The following is a 27640-nucleotide window of genomic DNA, read 5'->3' as shown; positions in this document are numbered from 1 at the left end:
TTATAGCCGGTTATTTGGCTCAGTGGTGCTGCTGCCTGCCTCGCAAGCGCAAGGTCCCGAGTTCAATCCCTGGTACAAATAAATAAATAAATGAATGAATGAATGAATGTATGTATGTTACTTATTGTGTGGCAAATAACTTCCCCCCAATAAAATGAAGGAACACAATTTAATTCAGTAAATTTTAAAGAATGTTAAAAATGCTGGGCCCTGGGCTGTAGCTCAGGGGCACCGCAGCTGCCTCGCAAGCACAAGGTCCAGAGTTTGATCCCCAGTACCAAAAAAAGGGGCAAAAAATGCTGAAGTAGCTTATGGCGCTTCATGCCATCTCCTTAACACTCCTTTCATCTTGAGAAAACAAACCATAAAACACCACTGAAATGAATTTGCCCTAAATTTCCTTACTATCTCTAACATACTTATAATCTGACACAGACCAGTATGTTTAATCCAATTAAAACAGAAACTTCAAAATACAGTAGTAACACAGGAGCCTTTTGGTTGTTTTATACGTGCAGAGAGAGCCATCTAGTGGTAACAGGAGTTACTACCAATAATTACACGTGGAAGCTCTACACATACTCAGCTGTGAAGCCTACAGTGTGTGCTCAGTATGAAAACGCGGTATCAAACTGGAAAGCACTAGATCCATGTAAATGGTCACTTGTACTCTTGAACAAGAATATGAATAAAAACAAAAATGTAGGCCTACTTTGACATACTTAATAAACTTTGACTTACATTGAATTTTTAGAATGAACTTACTGTATCATTTTTGTGCTCAAAACGTACAGTTACAAATTCAAGGATTCCTCTAGCATTTTATCAAGCAATTTAACCTCAGAAGCCTTTACGATGTGTATACTCTAATGTAGTAATTCTACTATTAATCCATCATAAGGTATTTGAAACATAAATATATCCATAGTAATATTCTTTAAAAGAAAAAGAGAAGAAATGCCCAACCACAAATAATGGTTAAAGACAATTAAGATGTTATAATGAAACACTGTAATCTATTATTTTTTCATTTTATTATGTGAAATCTTTGCATATATATGAGTAGACAGTAGTAAAATGAATTCCCCAAGCCACTAACTCATTCAAGTTTCATCAATTTGTGGCAAATCTACTTGCTTCCTTTACACATTATTTTAAATTATTAGACACATAACTCACTTTTTTTGGTACTGGGGTTCAAACTCGGGACCTTGTACTTGTGAGGAGGCAGCAGAACCCCAGCCCAACACTTAACTCATTTTAACTGTAAACATTTTAATACAGATCTCTAAAAGACATCTTTTAAACACATTTATTTAAAAATATTTACAAAAAAAAAAAATATTTACAAACACTGTAATATGTAACAGTTTAAGAATCAGGACTCTATAGTCATCATGATCTGAACTATGTTAGAAAATGCACTGAAAAATGTCTGGAAACAATATAGCATTTGTAGTAAAAATAATACAATTTTCCCTTTTATAACTTCTCTATTTTGAAAGTTTTCCATATTGAGCACATATTATGAAGATAATTAAAAACAAATTATCAAAAAGCTTTCCACCACAATTAAAGATAAGCTAATAAATCTTTAACACAAAGAATCAGGTGCTGAATAGCAGTTTTAAATAGTAAAAAGAAGTAGATGTGACTCCAAGTAAAAGTTAACATTAAAATGTATGAAAATACTCTTGGGCATCAGAATTAAATTGTCTACATTCTCCTAAGAAAACAACTTGAAGGGCCAGGGGTGTAGCTCAGTGGCAGAACATTTGCCTAACAGGCTGTGAGGCCCTGGGTCTAATGGGGGAGGAGGACAGGAGGCAGGGAGCAAGGGAAGAGGTCAGTTCAGCGATAACAGAAATAGTCACTAGCATCTTGCTAAATCTTTTTATCACTATTGCTGCCTCCTTCAACCTCCAGAGCCCTACCAAGGTCATCGCTGTCACTATTTTGCAAAGCAAAGGCAAGTGAAAACTAAACATGTTTACCAAAGAACAGTAGTTCTGACCTGAAGGTAAGATCCACATTTTTAACCTTTGTTCTTCTTGGGTCCTAAATCAGAGAACACTGGGAACCTGCTGGGATAGGAAGGAGGCTGTCCTCCCAGGGTTTAGGCTTGTCTCCCTGTGTAATCACTCTGAAGGGGAAAAATCATCATCTGAGCTCAGGCAACTTTGGGCTTTCCCCAATTCTGACTTTATCTAGTGGGGTTTTCTCCTTTCCAACTTAAAAAAAAAAAAACCCATATATTCTTTAAAAAAAAAAAAACAATTTCGCCGCCTGCTGCGCAAGCCCAAGGACCTGAGTTCGATTCCCAGTACCAAAAAAAAAAAAAAAAATCACTGGAAGATGTGCTCACCAAACCCAGCGTGCAACCACTATGTAGGATGGAAGAAGCAGGATTTCCGAGACCACCTCAGAGAGACCTCAAGACAGCAGCCACGACCAGACCTGGAAAAGGTTTCAAGAGACCTACAAAGGTCCCAAGGGACAGGCCGCTGAGTCCCCCTAGGCAAGGGGCCAAACCTCCCCAGAGAGTTATGAAGGGTTAATGATGGACACAAGAAAGCTAAGCAGGAGGAAAAATAAACTTTTTCAGAGAAAAGGAGAAAGGTTCTTTCTTTATGTGTATAGGTACATTACATTTCCTTTGTTGTGGGTGTGAGTAGCTAACAATCATAGTTCTAGGGTCATACTAACCACTCAACACTACTGCAAGCAAAATTTTCAGTACAATACTATCAAGAGAAAAAAGAGAGAAGAAACAGGAGGGGTTTAACAGAGCCCAAGTGACATCTTCATAAGTAAAGTCAAAAGATACCTAAAATGGGAAAGTAATCAAGATCGTGCATAATCTTGTTATTTAGAAATATGGAGGGAAATTCTAGGAAAAAACTAAGATTCAAAGAATCAAAAGATTTATACAATCTGATCAAGAATCAGAGCAGTGAAAAGATTTAGAAAAAGGGTTTGGAGTAGGGGGAAAATGACACAAAAGACCATGGATCTTTGTCATAAGGCTTGTATTTTTATAAAAATAAGAGTAAACAGGGCCAGGGATTTAGCTCAGTGGTTTTGCCGCCTGCTGTGCAGGCACAAGGACCTGAGTTCAATCCCCAGTACCAAAAATAATAAATAAATAAATACAAGGGTAAACAAATATGTGCTCATTGTATACAAGAAATATATAGTTCAAAGTCAGACCCTACCTTCTGTGTATCATGTGTAGTGTGCATTCTTCTATCGTCCTACATGTATAGAAACAGTCCTTGTTAAAACAAAACACAAGAGAAGGCACCACACCACTCTGTTTTACAACTTCCTTGTTTTCACTGAACAGGAATCCCCGTTCTGCATCAGAGGCCTCCTTGTGTCAGTGCACACAGATCCCAGCACTTTTCTTCTTGGCACTGGCTGCAGAGTGTCACAGAGCTGCAGCAGGGCGAATTACAGTCCCCCAAAGATGTCTACATCCTAACCCCCAAAACCTGTGACTTCGCTACTTCCCAGGGCGAAGAGGACCGCGTGGGTGTGAGAGATGAAGGGTCTGGAGAAGAGCAGCTGGGCTCATCCAGGTGGCACCTATGCCATCCCGAGGGTTCTTAGAGGGCGGGAGAGTTGCGCCGGGGCCAGATCTCACCTGGTACACACTCTCCTCTCGCCTGTCCAGGCTAACTTGGGGACTTCTCCCACCATACAGCGACACTCTCGCACCTTTCTGATGCCCTCCGAGACCCTGGGGGAGTCTGCTCGAAACTCGGTGCATTCCACAAAGGGTGCCCTTCCTTCCTGGCCCCACTCATCCTGTGTGGAGCACACACGGGCCTCCTGACCCACTACTTGCCAATGTGAAGCGGTGAGAAGCCCCAACACTACACACGTGTGAGCACAGCACTTATGCACTATATACATAACCTAAGAATCGCACACATACTAACTCAATCTTAAGATACTGTCTGTGAAATAGCAATTGTGCTTATCAGCATTCTACAGATAAAGGAAACAGGCAGAGAAGGCCACGCTGCCCAAGGTCGCACCGCTTACTGGCAATGTAGTTGGCTCCAGAATCCACAGGACAGTCAATAAAGTCTTGACATTCTAGTTTTAGTGCAAACTAAGCTGCACAGGTTCTAGGAATTAGCACAATTAACAGAATGCTTACTTAGTTCCTAAGTCTGCCCTGCTTTAACAGAATTCCTTATTATCAGACAAGGGCGGAAGCTGCCTGAGTCTCTTTCTACTTTACTGGCAGCTACCACCCCAAAACTCTGAGGTTAATTCTGCTTTCTGAATCAGCAGAAGGGCAACTATGAATATAATAAATCTAGACACTCGCTTCACCTGGACCCTCAGTTTCTTCTGGATCTAGACTAGTATAATCCAGACAAGTCTAGGCAGGAACTCAGATCGTCCTAGTAACCAGCAGGACTATGAAGCAAGATCAGCTCAGGGCCACCCTCAGTGACCCCATCAGTAACAATGTGACTGAAGGTTTCCTGCCCTCGCCCTCATATATTCAGAGGACACTCAGAGGGGCTGAGAGCCATGGGAAGCTACTGAGCACTGAAGCGTGGTTAGCCCAAAACGAGAAAAGCTGTAAGCATACACAGCACACAGTAGGTTTTGAAGACTTAGTACCAAAAAAGAATGTAAACTATGGCTAAAAGCTTTTCATAGTGAGTACTTGTTTGAAACAGCAGTATTTTGATGCCCACCAACCAATGAATGGATAAAGAAGATGTGTTTTTTTACACAATAGAGTGTTACTCTGCTATAAGGGATAAGCTTGAGACATTTCTAAGGAAATGGATGCACCTTGAGACCATACTCTTAAGGGAAATAAATCAGACACACATGTTTAAATACCGCATTGTTTCTCTGGCATGAGAAACCAAATGGGTAAATAAGGGCTCGAATGTATAACAGTTACTGGGAAATGGGAACAAAATGCTCAAATGGGAAGGAGAACAAAGGAAGAGGGAGAGGGAAGGAAGGAAGGGAAAAGGAAACAAAGCTGCTGTAAATAAGGAGAAGAGGGAGTGAACGGAGGGGAGGGGATGGGGGAGAAAAGAATTAAGACTCAAGACACTGGGCCAGGGATTCAGGGATTCAGCTCAGCAGCACTGCGCCTGCCTCAAGTGCAAGGTCCCGAGTTTGATCCCTAGTACCAAAAAAACCCAAAAAAAACAAAACCTCAAGATATTACAAGTACAAATTCCCTATGTTGAATGTGATCATTATGTATATCTAAAATGTACCAATAAATTTAATTTTTAAAAAATTAGTATTTTGAACACAAAGTATAATATATATTAAAATTAAGTTTACCTATTTTTAACACAGCTACTAGAATGTTTAAATGTGCTTTATATACTTTTCCGTTGGGCAGAGAGGTGTCCTAGAATCATTAGCCAAAACTTTTTCAAGGCACCAACTCTACCGCATTCAACCCCTACTTCATTTTAAGTCACTCACGTTCATCCGGAAGAGCACAAGCAGAAGATGAAGACAAGGCTGGACTCTACTGAGCAGCTGTGAACCCATTAGGGAGGCGCAACTTACCTGCTCCTCACACAGTGAAGCCAGTCAACCGCTGGCTGTCGCAAGTAGCAACGGTAAAGCATCAATATCCTGCCAACAAAAGAACACACACGCTGTGATCCTGTCTCACTCACCAAGGTTTCTCACACCCTACCCACCTCTAGCTCACACCTTCACCTCCGCGATGGCCTCTCTCGATGGCCTCTCTTGGCTGACTGGACTGGTTTCCCCAGCCTGCAGCCAGGCAACACCCCACAATACAATCCCATTCACTCAGACCCATGTGCGGAGCCAGAGCGCCCGCCTGCCCAGAACTCCTGGTCCCCTAGAAGGCGCCTCTCACCAGCTCAGTCTCAGGAAGAACAGCTGATCAACCAACACTGGCAGGGTTAAAGACGCCCTACCCTCTGTCCCAGGGATGCCTCAGCCAGGGAGACAGCTGTTTGCGTACTCTTTAACCCGTGCACAGAGAGAAACGCGTGCAGCAATGTTCAGAGACACTATTTGTAATAAGAAAAAACTACAAACAACCTAAACATCTATCAACAGAAAATTTAAAATTTTATCATATAAATTTCACATACAGAGAACTGTGTACATGGATACACATATTATGCATTAACACCTACACACCCATCACCAACATCGCAAACTTAAAGCTGATCATACAATCTCCTCTCATCGACTCTGCCATTTTTTTGTTTTGGTTCCAGGGATTGAACTCGGGACCCTATACTTGTGAAGCTGGCAGCGGAACCACTGAGCTAAATCCCCGGCCCTCCACTCTGCCCATTTTTTCCCCATGACACTGATTTACTGATGCAAATGGCCAGTTCACCTGTACTGCACATTCTGAGTTTTTCTGACTGCTCCCTCAATGTAACATTGAATCGCTCTGCGTGTGTATGTGAGTGTGTGTGCGTGCGGCAATTGTGGTAGGGATCTGGAAAGTCCAGGCCCAGCTACATTCGAGGCCTGTACCCTACCACTGAACTACATACACAGCCCAGCCCTAATTTATCTCCCATACCTTATTCTTTATATCTTTTATGTTGTGGTGCTACTGACTGAATCTTGGAGCTTGTGCATGGTAGGCACGTGCTACCACTGAGCTGCATCTCCTGCCCTCTGCCGTGTAACTTGCAAATGTAAGATACACATAAAAAGTTTGATTAAATTCTGATTAAAAACTTGGCATAGGGCCAGGGATTTAGCTCCGTGGTTCCGCCGCCTGCCTCACAAGCGCAAGGACTCGAGTTTGATCCCCGGTACCAAAAAAAAAAACAAAAAACAAAAACTTGGCATGGTGGCACATGCCTGTAATCCCAGCACTCGGGAGGCTGAGGCAGGAAAAGATCACCAAGAGTTCAAGGCTAACCGAGGCTACATAGCAAGACACTGTCTCAAGAAAAGAAAAAAAGAAATATATATTTTAAACAATGAATTCATAGTGACATTTATAATCTGAACTGAGTGTTATTTAGGTTTTCTTTTTGCTTACTTAGCTTCTTTGATTTTCATGCTTATCTCTATTGGTTCCTACATAACAGCAGAAAGACTCAAATGGCTTTAGCCTACAATTTGTATCACACGGTGCTCAGAAAAAGTGCCGGTAACACAACTAGCAATAAAACAAGCAAATGAAGCTGCAAATTCCCTTGCAGTTCTGTTTGCCCATAGCATATACACCATTCATTTACTGTGCAACTCAAGAAGTCCCTCGAAATTGTTTCTCCTAGTGTTTAACAATGTATTTATATTTTTATCTAGATTCTCTGGCTGTTTGCTCTAGATATATAGGTCAAAGCTAAACAGGTGTACTCAAAAACCTTAACCTCCTCCGTTTTCTCTTCATGCTGTTTCCCTCACCCTCCACCAAGGGACATTAATTAGCTTCTTTGTCTTTTTGGTTTTTTTTCTTTGCAACATAAACAAATTAGTATACGTTTTTATTTTCCACCCTAATTCTTCTCCCAAAAGCACATCATACACTGTTCTGTACAGTACTTTGCTTCTCTCCCTACTACTGATCACTTTCCCAGCTTCCTGTGCAGGCAGCTATGGTCACATGACCTCCAACCCAACAGGGAAGCATCTGAGCAAAGCTTCCACTTAGAGGGGTACAGACGCAGGAAGCATACAAACCATTGTGGCAAGAGTCACAGTAGATCCCACTAACAATCGTGTGACAAATTTCTTTTCTGCTTAGAACTAAGGAGTATGACCAACCTAGGTAATCTAGGAAGATGTAACAGCAAGTGAAAAGGCCCTGAGCATCAGTGAAGAGGGGTGATGGAAACGTGAACAGGATGATCTTATACAGCCTTACAGCCAACTAGTGAAGAGCAGAGTGTAGTGTGTTTGCTAGGAAGCCATCAGAATGGGTTTTTGGGGGGGGGGGGGGTTGAGCCAGGGTCTCATTATGTAGTTCAAGTTGGACTTAAACTCACTATGTAGCCCTGGCTGGCCTCAAACTCACAGCTATCCTCCTGCCTCAGCCTTCCAAGTACTGGAATTATAGGCATGTGCCACCACTCCTGGCCCCGTCAGAATCTTTTAAATAGGAGTGTTGTGACGTGATTTATTTTTATAAAGCTATCTGTGTTATTATAAGATTAATACATAGGAGAGGGGGGAACTGGATAGTGTATATACTAAGGGCAAGAATTCAAGCAGGGACCCTAGTGAGAACATTATTCCAGGCAAGAGCTGATGACACCTGTGTGATCATTTACACCTTTTACTTTCAATCGTGATAACTGGGTTTATTTATATTTTATATTTTATGCTTCCCTTTTGGCCACTGTTCTTTCTTTTCTCTATTTTCTGGCCTTCTTTTATATAGGTTATTTTCTCTACTGATTTGAAAATTAAACACTGTTTTTCTTCTTTTATCGGTTCTGCATGAAAAGTCTAAAGTTAATCAAAATTTTAATTTTTTCTTCTCGAAAAAAACCTATAGATTTCTAAAAGACTTACATAATAACCAAATGCAATGTATAGACTTCGTTTGGATTCTAATTTGAAGAAACCAAATGAGAAATCTTACATCTTTTTTGAGATAATTTGTGAAATGTGAACAGTGCCTACACAGGTAATGGTATTAAGGAACCTAGATATAATACTGGTATCATAGTTTAAGTTCTTGAGAGTAAAAGATATTTGTAGATTAAATATTGTGATACTTGTTTTCAAATTTTCTGTAACAGTGGTGTTTGTTTTTTTGTTTTCTATTTTTTGTAACAGTGTTTTTAAAGAATTATCCTCCTCCCAGATAATATGGACCTTAGAACCTAGAATTTCATTTATCTCCCTCTGCTACTGTCTTGTTTTTTCAATCTATCAGACACTTTTCATGGTTAATGCAATCCATCTTCTTTACTTTTCACTTACACTTCACTCCTGCCATATAGGATCAATTCCATGCTGCCCTACATATAATTTTTAGAAGTGCACTGCCCCGCCTGGTACACCTACAGTATCTGAAGAACCAAAACTTCTGCTTCTGTTCACGGGCTGGAGATTTAGCTCAGTGGTTCCGATGCCTGCCTTGCAAGCACAAGATCCCAAGTTCGATCCCCAGTACAAAAAACAAACAAACAAACAAACAAAAACCTTCCGTTCACTAGTCACACTAGCCACATTACAAGGGCTCCACAGCCTTATGTGGCTGTGGCAATACTGGACAGCAGAGAGATCATTCTGTTTAAATTATCCTTCATGGGTGAGATGTTCGTGACAGGCTGCTTTTGCCTAAAAACATCATTTCCCCACTGTTCTGTAAATGCATTTTTGCTGGGTGTAAAACCCTAGACTGCCAGGTGGCATTTTGCATTGCAGGCACCAATTCCCTATCTCTGACTTCCACTGCTGCTGCTGAGAAGTCACCTGTTAGTCTAATTTTCACTCCTTTAATGGTTATCTTCTTTATCTCCAGCTACTTTTAAGATTTTTCTCTATGCTACTGGTTTTCTGTGGTTTTACTGTGATACATCTGTCCAGGTGTGGATTTATTTTTATCCTAATTGGAACTGTTGGGTTTGTTGAACCCTGGTATCTTTCATTGGTTCTGGGAAATACCAGTCAACATCTCCTCCTTGTTCTGTCCTTCTGCAATTCCAATTAAGATCTCACTCTATCCCTGTATCTCTTACCCTGTTATATATTTTCTATCTTTTGGCCTCTACACTACATTCCCCAGGATTTCTTCTGCTCTGTATTATTCCAGTTAACTTCTTTATTGTGTCCAATTTGTTGGAAATTGTATCATAAAGTTTTTCAGTTAGTTTTTAATTTTCCAATGTATTTGCTTTTTTCAAATCTACAATGCCACCTTTTAAGAAGTTTCCTGTCCCCTGTCTTCCATTGTGCCAATGGATCATGACAAATGTCCCCTGGGGCAAAATCACTCCTAATCAAATGCCACAGAACCCAGTGGTTCTTAATAAAGTGCTGTTAGCACTCTTTTACTCAACTGGACACATCACAAATACATGCGGTCAGAGTCCGCACAAACCATAACTCCTGCCCAGCCCAATCTAGCATTTCCTGTGCTTCCCGAAGCTCAAGGGCTTCAGTACTAGAAAGAAGAGTACAACTGGAGGTGACGAAGAGTATGAGTTTGCGCCTCTTTTCACCTTTCAGATCTGTATGTAACAGTACCTGAAATTTTTCTTTTTGCGGTGTCAGGGACCAAACCTAGAATCTTCCGTTTTGAGCATTCTGAGCTCCTCCAGCCTATTTGTGACTGCTTTTTTCCCTGCAGTACTAGGGATTGACCCAGGGCCTCATGCATGCTAGGCAACCTCCCTCTACCACTGAGCTCCTATTTGCCAAGTAAGGTATGAATTTAATCAGCTATCGCTTCTATTTCTTTAATAGCATCCCATCTGTGTATACCCATGTCCCTATTGAGACTGTACAATTGCAACATTACTGTTCTTCATGAAACCTAGAATATAAATATCTATAAATCCTAAGGTTAAAAAACATTTACTCATGATTACTTTTCACGTTTAAGATAAATTCAAGAGTTCCGTAAAGATCATAAATTATGTCAGCACACATTAAACTAAATAGTAAGGATTTGTCAACTAACATGTTCAAAACTTCGCACATACATGCCAAGTCTTATTTCCTGATAGTGCTTTCGCTCTTTTTCTCTCCCCAATTTAGAAATCTGGAGATGTCCTCAAACTCCCTCCTTACAGTTGATGTTGGAATCTAAATGTCTGTGTGTTTGCTGGCTCCCACCCCGGCCCCCAGTTCAAATGCTGAAATCTTCACATCACAGTGAAGGACTCAGAAGAGGGGCCTCTGGGGGGAGGGGGAGGGTCACGGGGGCTCTGCCTCCACAAATGGAGTTAGCACCCTTATGAAAGAGGTGCTGGAAAGCCCCTTCAGGTCCTCAGAAGATGTAGATGTCAGCACGCCGATCTTGGCTCTCCCACCATCCAGATCCACGTGAAGTAAGTTTCTCTTGTTTATAAGCCACCCAGTTTAAGGTGTTTTGTTATAGTATACAAAAAGGACTGTAGCCACTGACTGCCAAGTCCTAGAAGGTCTACTTCACATCTTCCCTTCGTTTATGCTGTTAATAGGTAATACTTTCATCTAACTCAGAAATCAAGATCAAGAAACACACACACTCAGGGGCCAGGGATTTAGCTCAGTGGTGCTGCCACCTGCCTCGCAAATGAAAGGTCCCGAGTTCAATTCCCCGGTACCAGAAAAAGAAACACACACATTGAAGTCATAATGGGTGCATTCTCACTGCACTTGGTCCTTATCTCTGCGTCTGCCTCCCATCCCAGCCACAACAAGTGGCCAGCATCACCAGTCCCACGAGTATACTTCCCAGACTTCTGTAATTGCCAAAAGACAGCATTAAGACAGAACTCTGCTCTGCGCAGGCTTTTCTTAACACAGCTGTAGATCTCTTCCTATTAGTTCTGGGAGAGCTTCCTATTTTTAATAAAGTGTACAGTATGAGATATCCCTTCCTTCATTACGCAGTCTCCTCCAGGTGGACAACAGTGGTGTCAGAAACAACACTGAAACTAATAACTTTGCAGATGAGCTTCATTTCATTTATTTGCAGGGTAAATTCCCTCAAGTAGGATTGCCGGGCCGAGAGAAATACAAATCTAACTGAGACAGATGTCGCCAAATTGCCCCATTTTTTTTTTTTTTTTTTTGACAGGGTCTTACTATGTAGTTCAAGCTGGTCTTAAAATCTACTATGGAGGCTAGGCTGGCCTCAAACTCATAGTAATCCTCCTGCCTCACCCTCCTGAGTGCTGGGATTCAAGGCATATGCCACCACCCCTGGCCACATCATTCATAAAGTTAGTCTTTTATTCACCATTCTTTTTGCTACTTCAAAGGAAGACTGGCTTCCCTGCTTTTACAACCACTGTCCATCCTGTTGTCAAACTGACCTTTACTATTTTGGGGGAGGATCGAACTCTGGACCTTGTGCTTGCGAGGCAGGTAGAACACACCTTTATTTTTTTTTCTAATTTTTATTTTTATTAGTACATGTTTGCAATACATGATTACATTCATCATGAGGAGTTGGTACCTTTATTATTTTTTAATGAATTTTTAAAGAAACATAATATTCTAATTAAAAAAATTTAAAGATTACTGAAAAGACTTAAATTCCTTCTGGTCATCCTTCCCTAACTCTTCCCACAAAACACAATCCTACCCACCACTCAAGAGTTAAGCACGAAGCCAGGCATGGTGGGGCATGCCTGGAATCCCAGCACTCAGGAGGGTAGGCAGGAGAATTGCTGTGAGTTTGAGGCCAGCCTGGGCTACAGAGATCTTGTCTCAAAAAAACAAAAAACAAAAAATAAAACAGTTAAGCATGACCACGAGTGCAGTGTTTATCCTACCAGACCACGCCCTTTGCACCCCACCCAAGAAGCACTGGCCTGGGGTCTCCCCCTTATTATGAAAGTGCCATCAGACCTTCCAGTCTGCTCTACAGTTTATCTTGTGCGTGCAACTTATTCATGTTCTTCCTAGTATGAAAACTCCACTTTGGTCATTTTCCCGTTGGTGACCATTTCTGTTTATCGTCTTTCACTACGATAACCAATGCTACAGCGGCCACACTTGCACACGTCTCCTTATGCACAGATACAAGTATCCACTAGTGCGGCCACCAAACACACACGCTGGGATGGAGCACCTTCGATTAACAGGTGCCACCATGCTGCCACACCCATTACATCCATTACACCCACCTAACTAGCTAGACCAACTACATTCCCAGCAGGAGTGCATAATATTATTTCCTCACAGTATAGTCAACTTTGGTATTACCAAGCTTTTTACCTTCCTATGATGGGTAAAAAGTATTTACTTTGCTTTAATCCAAACTTTTCAAATTACTAGTGAGACTGCATCTTTATCAAATGTTTGCTGCCCCTTACGTTTCCTCTTCTGAAACCTCCTGGTCATATTCTTTGTGTTTTTCCATTTCACTGTCTCTAAGAATGCACTGTGTATATTTCTGGTTTATTACGTATGTTGCAAATATTCCTTCCAGTCTCTTAAATTTGTATATTCTAAGCATTTAAACATCTTTCTAAAATAAAGACAACAGGGCTGGGGATTTAGCTGAGTGGTTCCACTGCCTGCCTTGCAAGTGCAAAGTCCCGAGTTTGATCCCTGGTACCAAAAAAAAAATTAAATTAAATTAAAATAAAAACAAAATCATGTGTTCCAATCACACCTATGTATATTTACCTCAAAGTAAAGAATAATCTAAATAGCCACTCACCATTCTACATACATAAACCTATGTCCCAGAAATAGCCTGAAATGAGAATCTCCTATTTGCTCAGTTGGTCTTGGTTCTCAAATGATTCTCCTTATAGTGGGTCAGAGTTTAATGTTTAAAAAGTTTTGTTTTATTTGATACAACACAGCACATAAATATTGGCCAGCTTCATCTAAGGCAAAACTGAGGATGCTAATATATATATATATATATATATATATATATATATATATATCTTATTATTAGAGGAAAGATGGGTTATTTTGAACTTACTGTGAGATAGTATCTCTACTTCCCATGTGGCAATTTCCGACCAGTAATTCTGAATATGCATTATTTTCACCGCACACGCCCAACCATTACTGAAAGTGGTACCTCCAACGTACCACAGACATTTAGGGACCTGGCTTGTCCCTCTTGGCAGGCTCATCATCTCTCCCGCCCCCGGGGGAGGGGTTTACACTGACACAGTTATCCATGAGCACCCTAAGGGCCATTCTACCTCAGGACACCACTCTTTCATATGCTGTTTTGCCTGAGAATTCTTTACTCCAATTTACATAACCAAATGTTACTCTTCTCCTTCCAAAACCCAGTTCAGACATTATCTCCTCCAAAAAGTTTCCCTTCATTACCCCCAAAATTAATCACCTCTCTATCCTGAGTGTACCCTGGCCATATTTCCATTATTATATGGATTCCATCACGTTACAATGATGTTATTTGTAATACCACAAGCTCTCCTCTCCCATCTAGACGTAAGCCTCAGGAGTCAGTCAGGATTTACCTTATTCTCACACGTATTTTACACTTGACCTTAGCCAAAAGGCCGAGATACGATCTCTCACACGCATTTTAGTATTTAGATGTTTCCAGCATACAACTCCATAAATGTTTAATGAAGTAAACAAGCCCACTCTTTCTACATTACCACTCTGGTATATGTGTTGCCAAAACAAATACACTATGAACTTTTGAAAAATTGTAGTCAGGATTTTTAAACAAAAATATTTTACAACATGAAAAAATACGTTCATTATCTGATTTTAAAATGGGAAAATTACCTGACAGGCATTTCTCAAAGACAACAGACAAGTGGCCAATAAGTATAGGAAAAAAACCTCAATATCACTAATAATCAAGGAAATGCAGATCAAAACCACAATGAGATATCACCTCAACCCGGTCAGAATGGCTACTATCAAAAAGACAAAAAAATAACAAATGCTGGAAAGGATGAAGAGGAAGGAGAATTCTCATACACTGTGAGTGGGAATGTCATTAACAGCTGTTATAGTCAAAAGTAGGGGGAGTCCTTAAAAACTAGGAACACAACTCCCGCAGAACCCAGCAGTCCCACTGCTACGCACACACCCAAAGGAAATGAAACCCCCGTGTCCCAGAAAGCTGTACACACACTTACTGCACTCCTCACCACAGCCAACACATGGAATCACCCAGATGCCCATCGCTGATGAGTGGATAAAGAAACTGGTGTAGATGCACGGCAGAACATTATGCACTAAAGAAAAAGAATGAAACTCTCTTACTTGCAGCAACATGCATGTGACAAGAGGACATCACACCAAGTGAAATTCAGGTGCAGACAGACAGCTACCGCACTCTCCCTTACCGGCGGAAGCTAAGGATGGTATCAAAGAAGCAGACACTAGAAGAGAGTTTTCCAGGGCCTGGGAAGGCTGTGGGGAAGGCAGAGGTAGAGAGGACGGTTAGTGGGTACAGGAGTGCAGGTGGACAGGAGTAACAACTCCTATTGTTCTACAGCACAGCAGGGTGACTACAGTTGGCAACAATGAATGGAACATTTCCAAATACAGCGGTACCTTGTTTCACAAACAATTCTTTCCATGATTTTGGTCTCAAAGCAAACTAACTGGTCATGAACGAAATCAAATTTCCCCATAAGGTCAACACTGAACCTAACCATTGAATTTGATTCAGTTCCGACCAGAATTGTGGAAAGAATTAAGTTTGTGAAACGAGGTATAACTATAGCTAGTACTGAAGTGAAGATACGCCAATTACCCTGATGTAATCATTATAAGTTGTATGCAAGTATTGAAACATACTGTTCTACATAAACAGGTAGTTACTGTCTAATGATGCTTCAAATACATCATTAGCATTTTTTTCTTTTCTTGTTTTTCCAGTACCGGGGATCGAACTCAGGACCTCGAACTTGCAAGGAAGGCACAGTACCACTGAGCTAAATCCCCAGCCCCATCATTAATATTTAATAATAATGAAAAGACCGTATGCTGTAACAAAAGCTGTCTGTAGTTCAGTGCTTCTTCTAAGTGGATATATACCTGGCCTTTGACCCACTAATGGACTGTGAAATCATTTTAGTGGGTTAAAGCCAACATTTAACTATGAACATGTATCAAAGGCAGTTATACATACACAGTAATGAACACATGATCACTACGTAACATACTACTGCTGTAGTCAGGCTTTGCAAGGGAATATATTTAATACAGGACACATAATTTACTGGATTATTTTATAATATTCACCCAAAAAGTCAAATGCAGAGGAGTGCCACAGATCTGTCCATGTGCTAGAAGAATCCACTGGAGGGCCTGGATCCCACGCCAATGTCCCTCACAAGTCCAGCCAGAGGCCCAGGGCCCACAGCAATATCTCATGCAGGTCTGCACTGAGGATCTGCCCCAGGAAGGCCCAAGGGCCAGTGGTGGAAGCCACAAAGTCTGCCCAAGAGGGGTGAAGGGTTTGTGGCACCAGGCTGAGGGATCTGCATGGAGCAGGAAGCAATGCTCAAGGCGAAGATCAGAGCTTCCCTGAGAACAGCAGCCATTCCCAGCGACAGCGAGGCCTTGAGCTCCTCTGATGATGAAAAAAAGCCAAGTTTGCATCCGGAAAACCAGCAGGCAAGCTTCTCCAAGAAAATCAACAGCATACAATCATTTCCTCCAGGTCTTTCTGCCATTGGCAACAATCCTCAGGTGGGCCTTCCACGCCCAGAACCACGCTGACTCAGTTCAGCTGGGTGTTCCAAGTTGCTCAGTAGTTAATCCACAACTACTGTGGGTTACAATATAAAAATAATTTGGGGGCTGGGAATCTAGCTGGATGGGCATAGAGTATCTGCATAGCATGCAAAGGGACCTGAGTTCAATCCCCGCACAGAGAAAAGAAAGATACTTCTACAGGTGCTATTTGAAAAAGGTTTAAATTAACAAGATGACGCAGTCAAGGACAGCTTCCCCAGGGAGACCTCACATGTGAAGTGCCTCTGGCTCCCCATGGCCTCCCAGCCCGAGCCCTCACCCTCGGTCACTCTACTCTGGCCACATGAATTTAGCATTTTTCTAAGCCAAACATGGAGCCACCTTGGGGTCTAACACATTTCCTGCCTAGAAAAGCTCTTTCCTTACTCAGATAACCACTTACACAGCAGCCACATGCCGCCACTCCAGCCTTCTATCTCAGTCCGTTCCTCCTCAGGAAGCTCAGGACAGCCTAACATATTTGTTTACTGTGTCCCCCCCGCAAATGTCAGTGGTAAGAAAACAGGAATTTTGTCTTGATTTGTTCATTGCTATAATACCAGAGATTGGAACAACACCCAACTCGGGGCAAATATTCCTGGATGGGCTTAGGCAGGCAAGGAAAAGGAAAGAGGCAGCACAAGTTATACCACAGAGGAAACCAACTCAGTAATGTTAAGAAGTAATAAGGGATAAGGTGGAAAAGCAGAACAAACAAAAAGGTCTGCAAGTCAGAAAGTAGAATTCGGACTTTATCCTGCAAGTCCTGAAAGTTTGAATTGGGAGAAGGCAAAGTTTTGAGCAAATGAAGATCCACTCAAACATTTATTCAGCTCAGGTTCAGTTCATGGCAAAGGTCAACAGCACATGCTCTCTCCTTGGGCTTTCAGTTTGGTAGCAAAGGGTTCAAAAGTTTCTGGAAAATTATCCCGGCAGTCACATGAAGGACAGACTCAAGGAAGGAGAATCTGAAGTTAGAAAAACTATGCCTGATTGATGGGCCTAAGGAAAAAGAGGCATCACAGACAAGCTCAAGATTTAAATATGGTGGCACCAACAGCGAATCTAACTGAAAGCCTGGTGCCAATCGGAGACTAGGTAACAAATGTGAAGGTGACAGGAATGCCTTCAGCCTTCCAGTCGAAACACACAACAAACCTCCTGAGCTACAAACCAGAACACACCTGGGAGTCATCAGAGCAAAACAAACCTGTCCAAGGGGAGACGCGGGCAGAGAGCAGAAGACCCACGACTGCACTGCCGGGAGATCAAGTGGGCACAAGGCGTGAGACAGACGACACAGGAGACAGGAGAGAGCAAGCGGAGACAGGGAGGCCCGGACAGTACACTCACACCAGAGCAAAGCAAAGGCCGTGAGCGCCGCAGCAGTGCGTGCAGGTGCTACACTTAACGACACGGCAGGGGCGCCCTGGGAAGCCAAGCTCAATACTGCGAAGCTGCAGTTAAGCTAAGAAGGAAGCGGTGAAGCCCTAGGAAGCTCAGAAGCAGTAGTTTCAACTTACTTTTTAATCAAAGGAGGCACAAGTGGACACTTTCCATTATTTTTTATCCATGCACTAAAGCTACACAAACTACAAAAAGATCTTTTAATATGAAAATAAAATGGGGCTCAGGGCCAGGGATTTAGCTCAGTGGTTCCACCGCGCAAGGACCTGAGTTTGATCCCCAGTACCAAAAGAAAAAAAGAAAAAAAAAATGGGGCTCAAACTTGAATAAATGTTCTAATTTCTTATCTGCAATTCTAAAAACTAAAAAAAAAAATCTGAGCCTCAAAATCATTCATTTGGTAGTAAAACCTGCCCTGTACTGACATGCAGCTATTTATAGTCTATCCCCTTTGGCCTAACTGTTCACACATCTGACTGCAGGCATAATAACCACTGAAGAAGAGTACTGCACTGGACACAATCCAGTCTTTATTTTTTTCTTTGCGACAGGGTCTCACTAATCACTAGGTTGGGGGAGGGGGCGCGGCTCCAACTCTCCATCCTCCTCCTTCAGCTGCCCAGAGTAGTGAGATTACAGGTATACGTACTACCCAGCTCCAAAAAATTAATTCTGAAATTATTAGACTCCAAGGATTTTGATTAGTGGACTGTGATCCTATAGCAACAATTATTGGCATTTGCTGAGCTATTAACTATGTGTCAGGCACTGTTCTGATTACTTTATACAGTGTGTACTAATTCATTAATCCTCCCCATCACGACAAGATAGGTATTATAATAATCCCCATTTTCCAGGAGAAAACTACAGCACAAAGAGATTAAGTCAACTGCCTAACATCATATAGAGTAAGTGGGATTAATACAATATTTAAAATAGTACATGAGATGAAGAAAACAAAACTACTAATTATGGTCAGGGAGGTGGTAGGAGTCACTGATATTTATCTCTATTCAATTAAGGTATACTTCTAAAATGTAAGGAATCGAACTTTTTTTAAAAAACCCAACATTTCCTGCACTTACAAATTCTCATTTATACAAATCTCCAAATCCACTTGCATAAATTGCATAGTGTAAAATCCAAATTCCTCAGCTTCCATGAGTATCTTTAATTTTGTATTAGGAGCATCAAGATGTTTTTAATTGTAAGTAATGCACAATAATTCACTTTCACTGTAAAAGTTAGAAAATTTGGACAAGCACAAAGAAAATAATCACCTTATAAAATTACACTTGGAAATAATTTCAGGACAATTTAGCATGTATTCTTTCACTTATCAAAATACATCCTGGGTTTAAATCTACTTTTTCACTTACATATACCAAGACACCTTTTCATGTCTACATTCTTCTCACATCATTACTTTAATGGATGGTGTTAGAATCATCCCATTTAGGGATGCACCCTAACACTCACTGGGGACATTCAGGTGTTTACAAGCTTACAGTGTAGTGATCAGGAATGCTGGCTTTCATCACACGGCGGGTGCACATCCTAGCTACCTTAGGTCCGCTCCCTCATTTCTTTATGCCTCAGTACTGTCTTCTGAAAAATGGGCCAACTAACCGACCAGTTTGTAAGATTACTACAGGGGTTAAAGGTGTAAACAGTTTTTTTGTTTGGTTGGTTGTTGGGGGGGGGGTGTCCAAAGTCTAGTGCACGCTAAGCTCTGCCACGCAGGAGCTACAACTCCATCCAACACATAGCTCCATTAATAACAATGCTACTATCGAAAACTTCATGCACACCTTTACGACATCAAGATAAATTCCTTTAAATGGAAATGTCCATGTCAGAAGTTATGTCCATTTTTAAGGCTCAAGTCTGCCAAATTACAGTGTAATTTAAAGCTCTTCATCAAAGAACCCTCTCACGTAATGCTCATCTCTCAGCAGGGTATAGGTACATGCCTGTAATGCCAGCACTCAGGAGGCTGGGGCAGGAAGATTATGAGCTCAAGGCCAGCCGGGATTACACAGTGAGACCCTGTCTTAAACAAAACAAAACTGTTCTCTATCCAAGAAGGTGGAAATTATGATCCAATAAGCTCAATTGTTTCAATTAGTTTTGCTCTTCCTCTAAATATCTGCAAACCTCGACATATTTTATGAACTCTCAGTTTGTAGGGAACCCAAGGACACACAGCCCAAATCCTCCTTCAGCACATCAGCTCTTCTACCCTAGAATCCCCAACTTGGACACTGTCAGGGAATGGGCACAGCCCACCACCCAAAACAACCCATTTCACTTCTGCAATTTTAAGGAAATTTCTCTCGGAGCATTATTGAAATCTGACTCCCACTTCTACCCTTTAATTCCATCTCTCTGGTCAGATCCAACCTGGCCTTTCTGACCAACCTCCAAGTATTTAAAGCTGCTGTCCGCTCTTCATGGGGTCAAACACCCATGTTCAGTACGTCCTCATCTCCATTTCTCCCAGTCAAGATTCTCTGCCTGTGCTCTACAGTTTAATGTTTATACTCAGTGTCTACAATCTTGGAAACTTCAACAAAGGACACCCAGGCCCTAGCCTAGTTAAGAGCTGGCGTCTGTTTTGTTGCTGTTGTGTTTAAGTAATCTACAGGTGGTTCTACTGTAATATCAAGTTTGGGGAAAGATACATAGTCCCACTCCCGGAGAGTATGCTGATACAATAAAAGCTGATACAGTATCACTGGCACAACCAATACAGAGTAAAGTGGGGCCAACACTCAGTTCTTTGTATATGCGGTTCTACCACTTAACCTTTTTATTTCTTAAAAAAATTACAAAGTAGCGAAATCTGATTCACATGAAATGTTAAAATGATCAAGTCTTTTTTTTCTACATTCTCTATCCGAGCATTAGCATTTGCCAGCCTTTAGAATCTTCCTAATTAACAGGTAAGAGAACTAGGGCTAAGAGTTTTGGATTTCTACATCTGAATCCATGACCCTGCACATGAGTTTATCTGTAGTGGCAAAATCATTTCAAGCCTAGGCTCACACCTCTCCACTCATGTCATGGACTGAATCAGCCCAAATAAAGGTGAACTATCCCGCAAAGACTAAACTGACAGCTGATCAGCAGAGCACCACAGTGCAAGGAGAAGATACTGAGGCCCTAACACTAACTTTGTCTGGCATCAGAAATATCTTTAAGTATGATGAGAGCTGGGGGCTCCATCCCACCATAAAAAAACCCAAAAAAGTATGACACAACAAGCATCTTCAATAAAGTTATGCACAGTATAGTGCTATTACTATATGCCAAAGTAGACATATTTGTGCTCCAGAAACATGATTACTAGATGATTTATAGATCAAAGGAATGATATTAAAAAACTTAACTTGTCTCAATAGGGTGCTTGGAGTTTACAATTTATTATATATGTTATAAAGAATGAGAAGAGTTCAAAGGTTTCCAAAATAAGGAAATGATAAATGTTTAAGGAGATGGAAATGCTAATTACCTTAATTTGATCATTTCACACTGATAATCAAAAAAATTACCATACTGAACCAGAAAAATATGGCCAACTATCTGTCAATTTAAAAAAAACGAAACCAGCCAGGCACACTGCCACAAGCCTGTTGTTACCCTCACTACTGGAGAAGCTAAGTAAGAGGACTGCAAGTTCACAGCCAGCATGGGCAGATCCAGTCTCTAAATTAAACTTAAAAAGAGCTGGGTAGTACTGTGCCTCAGTAGTAGCGTGCTTCCTTACACTGACAGGCATGAGGTCCTCCGTTCTATCCCCAGTACCACACAAAAAAAGAAAATCAAGTTATCTTAAAGTACAACATCTTGTTTGGGTTTCTTTTTCAGTGTTTGCCGAGTGAGAGAAAAGAGATGGTCAGTGAGTGCATCTGCACTCAGGCCACTTGTTCCAAAGGGGAACTCGAAAAGGGGAACTAGATAAGGGTCTCACGCACCCTCAGAAATGGATTCATGATTCAAAATGTCATGAAGCAGCTGAGGCTCGGGGCACACGCCTGTAATTCCCAGCTACACAGGAGGCTGAGACAATAGGATCCCAAGTCGGAGCTCAGCTGGGGCAACACAGCAAAACCACTGTCTCCAAATAAAAAGGGCTGGCTGGGGATGTAGCTCAGTGTGAATGCACAGTACCGCAAGAAAAAAAAAAACATTTTCTAAATTCCTAATGACATGTTTGCTTTACCTGTTAAAATGCTCGGGAAGGGATGGGTTGCATAAACTAACATCAAGTAAGATTAACCAAGATCCAATCTATTTTCACACAAACAGCAAACATTAAAAATACACCTGGCATTTTCTAACAATTACATAAAGAATGACCAGATGCTTCCTGTTGATGAAACAGGAGAGAACTACAGACTGACAGATTCAGACTAGAGTTCACAGAAACAACTGGAAACATTTGGCTTCCTTTCAAAACTATTAAATCAAAATGTGATCTTAAAAGTTTACACACTCCCGTGTAATTTGTCATTCACCCAACAAATTCAGATTCATCCAGACATTAAGAACTCTGTAAGGGTGTGTGTGTCAAACTATCTCATTTTACCAAAGGTTTCATTGTAGAACTTCTCTAGAGTTCTTACAGTGTTTTGATTACCCTTACACACAAATTTTCACAAGCAAATCTCACATGGAAGTCATGTTTTGTGTATATCATTAATGAAATTAAAATTAAGTTTAATCACTTAGAATATTTCTAAACATTCCTGAGTCTCCAGGTACATAGATTATGGAACTTTATCTATCTGAAGGATTGCTTATACAACTAAATCCCAATTTTTTCTTTCAGTACTAGGAACTGAACAAAGGGCCTTCACACTGAGCTACACCCCAGCCCTTTCTAAAAAAATGTTTTTGACAGGGTCTCACCAGGTTGCTGAACTGTCCAGGCTGGGCTGGAACTCTGCCTCAGATTCCAGAGGGCTGGTATTACAGGCATGCACCACCACACCTGGTTCTAAATCCCATTAAAAAAAAAAAATGTAAGAGTCCAAGGAAAATGTGTAGTAATCATTCTTATCTGTACTTTTAAAGTATGTCTTGCATAATACCCCGACTTGACCTACATGCTGAAAACAGAGGATGACATGGTTGTTCACTTAAAACAAAGTACAAGGGTACCGTGGAGTTTTCCAGAGGTGGCATGGTGTGACACTACAAGAGACCAATGCAGAAGTAGGTTTAAGAATCTGGCTGTATTGTATCAAACCACGCATTCAAAAGATTTGCAGAAATAAAAAACAATCTCACTCTTGTCATTTGTATTCACGTGTGCTCGATATTTTTTGTTTTTGAAAAAATACTTAGAAGAAAAAGAGATAAAGGGGTCTTTAGTTTCCTTAAATTCAAAGTCTGTGCCTGAGAGTGGAAATGTCGAAATCTGTCAGCAAAAATTTTACACCAAAGGTGGAGTAGCGAGCGACCCCGCCTAGAATCCCAGCAGGCTGAGGCAGGAGAATTGCAAGTTCAAGCCCAGCCTGGACTAAACAGCAAGAACTTGTCTAAGAGAAAAGAAAAAAAGGAAAAACCTAAACCAAGCTGGTGACCCTTACATAAGATAAACTACGAGCAGGTGAGACTTTGTCACCATTGCCTGCAACAAAATAACTTAGGGTGGTTTCAACTCTGGGTGCCAAAATTGCTTTGTAGGAATCACCGACAAATTCCATTAGATCTTTTTTTCAAAATAAAATAACTTTTCAGAAAATAACTTGCCTGAATTGAGACAGCAAACCAGAGTCCAGGGACAAAACTCAAAATTGCCCATCACGCAGCCCCCTTCGGAAGAGCCGCGGCCCGGGCCCAAGCAGAGCTCCGTCCGACAGACGCAACCACGGGCACGGGGCGGACCGAGCTGGGCCAGGCACATCAGGAGGCCGCGCCTCCGGGCGGGGGCTCCACGGTCACCTCGGAGGCCGGCGCGCGATCCGCGGCTGCGGGCCCGGCGACGCGCACCGGGCGCACCAGGAGTCCCAGTGGGCGAGGGGCCGGCGGCGTCCGCGCTCCGAGCGCCCCAGGTCCCGAGCGAGGTCTCGGGGCGGCTGCGCGATCGCGGACGCCGGGCCCCCCGGGCCACCCGCTTGCAGGAGCCAGACAAAGGCCGAGGCGGGCCGCGAGGCTCCGTCCCGGCCCGGGCGTCTCCCGCCTCCGGCGCCGATCCTGGCCCGGCCCAGCCCCGACCCCGGGCGCGGCCGCCTCCATGTCTGCGGCCTCCATGTACCGCGCGGGGCCGGGGACAAAGCGCGGCGGCGGCGGCATGGGGGGGAAGCGGGCGCCCGGCCGACCCCACCGACCCCCGCGGAATCCGCGGGTCCGGGAGCCCCGGAAACCCAGCGCCTTAATGCAATAAACAGGAAATCGCGGGGATGATCTGGGTTCCGGGGGAAGTGGAATTATTTTTTACCAGCGAAGAGATCAACTTCCACATCCGGTGGTAACCGGGCCCCACACAGACCCGCACTGACCTGGAAAAGCTTCGGGAGCGGCGGCGGGGCGGCGGCGGGCGGGGGGCGCGGGCGCGAGGCGCCTCGAGGCTGGCCGAGCTGACGCGGCCCGCTACACTCGGCGCGCGCGGGCGGCACAGAGCGCTCTTTTCCGAAAGTGCCGCGTCGGGCCGGCGCCCGAGAGCCGCGCCGAGGACTCCACCGGGCCGCGCGCGGAGGGACACATGGCGCCGCGGCTCTGCGGCCCGGACGCGTCCGCCCGCGCGAGGGCCCGCCGCCCGGGGCTCGGGGCCGGCTCCCGCCCCCGCCCCCGCCCCCGCCCCCGTTCCGGTGGGAGTCCGGGGCGTGCGGGGCTGGGCCGGCTGCTTAACGGGGACAAGGAAAATAGGCCATTTCGAGCGTTCCGCCACACAAAGGAGGCGGCGGAGGGATCCGCGCCGTGACCGCGAGTCCCGGCAGGCCGCGCCTGCGCAGAGCGAGGAGGGCGCTCCAAGAGCCACGTGCGCGGGAGCGCGGCTGCCGCCCCTTCCTGCGCGGGTGGGCGGTGGCGGGCGGCGGACGGCGAGGCCTAGTCCGCCCAGCCAGCTAGCGGACGGCGGGGCCGGCTTCCCGCTCGCGGCCGGCGGGCGACTCCCAGGGGGCGGAAGTGGAGCTGGGTTCCCTCACCGTGCCCCGCGCTGGCCGGGGACCGCAGGAGCTCAGCATGGACCGGTGAACTGACCAGAACGTGGACGTGTCGCTCTAGCTTTTGGGGGTGGGGGATTGAACCCTAGGCTTTCGCACTGAGCTGCATCCCCGGCCCATTTCATTTTAATACACGATCCCGTTAAGTTGCCCAGGCACGGTTTGAGCTTCTGATCCTCAGTCCACCAGAGTGCTGGGATTACAGGCGTGCACCACCATGTCCGGCTTAGCTTTTTGTTTTTAAAGCATTCTGACGGTGCTTACTGAACTCCTTGGATTTACTGTCACGTCAGAGGTTTTTCTGTTTTTTCTTCATACCTGGAATGCCAAGGATTTTATTGTGTTGTATTTTAAAAGTAGCAAGAGTTTTTGGGAAATGATATGCAAAGGAAAAGCGTCATGGATTCAGTTCATGTGATTTGCGGAGTAACTCCGCACTCTGTTGTGAGCGGGAGCTTTCTAACCTCCTAACGTGGACTTGTTGGCATTGTGTGTCTAGGAGCGGGAATCTTTGAGACCGCGCCAAGAGTGCATTCAGGGGGAGCTGAAAGGACAAATGAATCCGTGTTGCACACTGCTTGGTGTGGCCCCAGATAAGAAATCTTGTTGTCCCCACCGTTCCCTGCATGATACTGATGCAGTGAAGAGTTGTAGTCCTCCTGAAACTTAAGGGATTGTGCCTAAAATAGAACCAAAGGAAGTAGTATGGGAGCCACGGTTTGTGCTTTGTTTTGATCTTAATATTTCTGTTGCATCAGTTGATGAAAACAATTGTCGGGATTTTGATGTCATACTTTTAACACTGAGTTTGATTAAACACTCAGCTCATGATTCCTACGGAATCCTTACCGGCCCTCGTTGATCTTTGCTGTAAGATGTAATCAGTAGGCATCACCAGGAGTATAAGGAGGGGGAGCTGCTTAATACTGTGGGGTCTCAGGAGGAACCCCATGCTCACCCGGGAGGGGTGAGTTGGAAGGCGCTGGAGAGCCAGTAGCTTTAGGGAGGGAGCTGGGGAGGCCTTCCAGTCCTGAGTGACAAGGCACAAACGAGACAGCTGGGTGCTGGGTGGGGTGGGTGCAGTGTGGAAGACACTGCTGTTCAGGGGGCCCAGAGGTGCTCCGAGAGGGGTCTAGTCCTCCAGGCCTCCGAGGCCCTGTGCAGAAGTTGGTGTGAGCCAGGAGAAGACCGCTGATTCATTTTTAAGTAAAAATATGGCTGAATTTGCGGGGGTCTTTTGGGTTTTTTTTTTTTTGTACCAGGGATCGAACTCGAGTCCTTGCACTAGCACAGCAGGCAGCGAAACCACTGAGCTAAATCCCCGGCCCTGAATTTGCATTTTTTGACAGCCGATTGTTATGCAAAAATCCAAGGGAAAGAAAAGAGTTGGGAGAAAAGAGTAATCTCCAAGAATGGTGGCTTGGGCGGAGGTTGTGGCAAGGAGGGGCCTTGAAGAAATCGATTGTGGTTATTGAGAGCTTGGAGATGAGGTTGACCACAGGATAAAGGAGCAGCTGAAGGGAGATGTCAGAGATGACGCCTGCGCCTCAGCAGAGTGCCCGGTGGAACTCCCAGAGGATGCCTGAGATGGCTCTGAGATGGAAAATGAGGACAAAGGCCCCGTTTTACCCAGGTGGAATTTGAAGTGCCTGTGAGCCGACCAGCAGGATGGGTCCAGCCAGCACTGTTTGGGGGAAGAGCACCCACTCTGCCCAACATGGCTCCTCACACTGGAATACCTGTGGCCACAGCAAGATAGGCTTCCTGTGTCCACTTCAGTGAGGGGCAAAGGAGAGTAAGTTCATAAAGAAAACAAGGGTGATTGGACAAAGCTCTTCCCTGGGTGAGAGAACAGACCTTCAGGACCTGGTGAGAGGTGGAAGGAGGCCTTTCAGAGACCTTCTCAGCTGAGCCCCAACTGGGAAGAGGTTAAGGCAGTGCATGAAACCAAAGGGAACTGCCTTTGCCCTAGGGTGAGAAAGAGTTTATTGTGTAAGGGAACAAGGAGGAGGCCAGTGTTGCTGAAGTCTAGAGAACAAAGGGATGGAGATTGTCACAATCCCAGCACTCTAGGAGGCTGAGGCAGGAGGATGGCAGAGTTTGAGCCCAGCCTTAGCAATTTATCAAGACTCTCAAAATTTAAAAATAAAAAGGGGTGGAATCCAGCCCAGTGCATAGGCCCTGGTCCATCGCCAGTAACTCAGAAAAAAAGGATGTGATAGTAGGAGATGAGATCTTCGGCATTGATAAGATGCCAGGGCTTGGTGGTGCACGCCTGTCATCCCAGCACTCGGAGGCTGAGGCAGGAGGATTGCTGTGAGTTCAAGGCCAGCCTGGGCTACATAGTGAGTTCAGGGCCAGCCTGAACTACATAGCAAGATGATGTCTCAATAAACAAAACAAAACAAGCCATAAAGGGTTTTAAGAAATGGAGTAACGTAGTTTAGGAGAGTAGAAAAGGGAGGGAGAGACAGGAATCAATAGTGACTCGAGGTCTGGGGTTTTGGTTGTATAGGCAGCACAGTCCATAGAAACAGCTTTATAGTTGCCACAGTTAAAAAGTAAAAGCATGGGATTCTAGTATATCCCACTATTATTTCACGTGATCAAGCAATATAAAATATTAAACATTTTTAAATGTTTTACATTCTTTTTCTCATTACTGTTTGAAATCTGATGTGTTTTCT

At 43.6% G+C, this 27640-nt stretch overlaps 1 protein-coding gene across 16 annotated transcripts in view; it reads right to left on the bottom strand.

Moving 5' to 3' along the window:
- Gabpb1 (GA binding protein transcription factor subunit beta 1) overlaps nucleotides 1-24487 on the bottom strand; it is a 53862-nt gene extending 29375 nt beyond the window's left edge. For 2 of the 16 annotated variants that reach the window (XM_021261309.2, XM_087180857.1), the window contains exons 1-2: nucleotides 24291-24431; nucleotides 5569-5637 (exon numbers count right to left, since the gene is read on the bottom strand). Coding sequence is in view for 7 of the 16 variants with exons in the window: in XM_021261322.2 (XP_021116981.1) it covers nucleotides 3216-3242 (27 nt within the window). In the remaining 9 variants the exon portion in view is untranslated. Of the gene's footprint in view, nucleotides 1-3215; nucleotides 5534-5568; nucleotides 5638-14765; nucleotides 14865-14975; nucleotides 15821-22695; nucleotides 22784-23541; nucleotides 24186-24290 lie in introns of those variants that run through there. The other 14 variants (XM_021261322.2, XM_087180866.1, XM_021261291.2 and 11 more) reach the window with 12 other exon arrangements.
- Between the last annotated feature and the right edge of the window lie 3153 nt (nucleotides 24488-27640).

Source organism: Heterocephalus glaber, unplaced genomic scaffold (genome assembly GCF_053883595.1).
Source record: "Heterocephalus glaber isolate CG9 unplaced genomic scaffold, H.glaber_assembly_v1.0 deba00000122, whole genome shotgun sequence".
NCBI classification, from domain to species: Eukaryota; Metazoa; Chordata; class Mammalia; order Rodentia; family Bathyergidae; genus Heterocephalus; species Heterocephalus glaber.
This window is presented reverse-complemented; position numbering and strand designations above follow the sequence as displayed.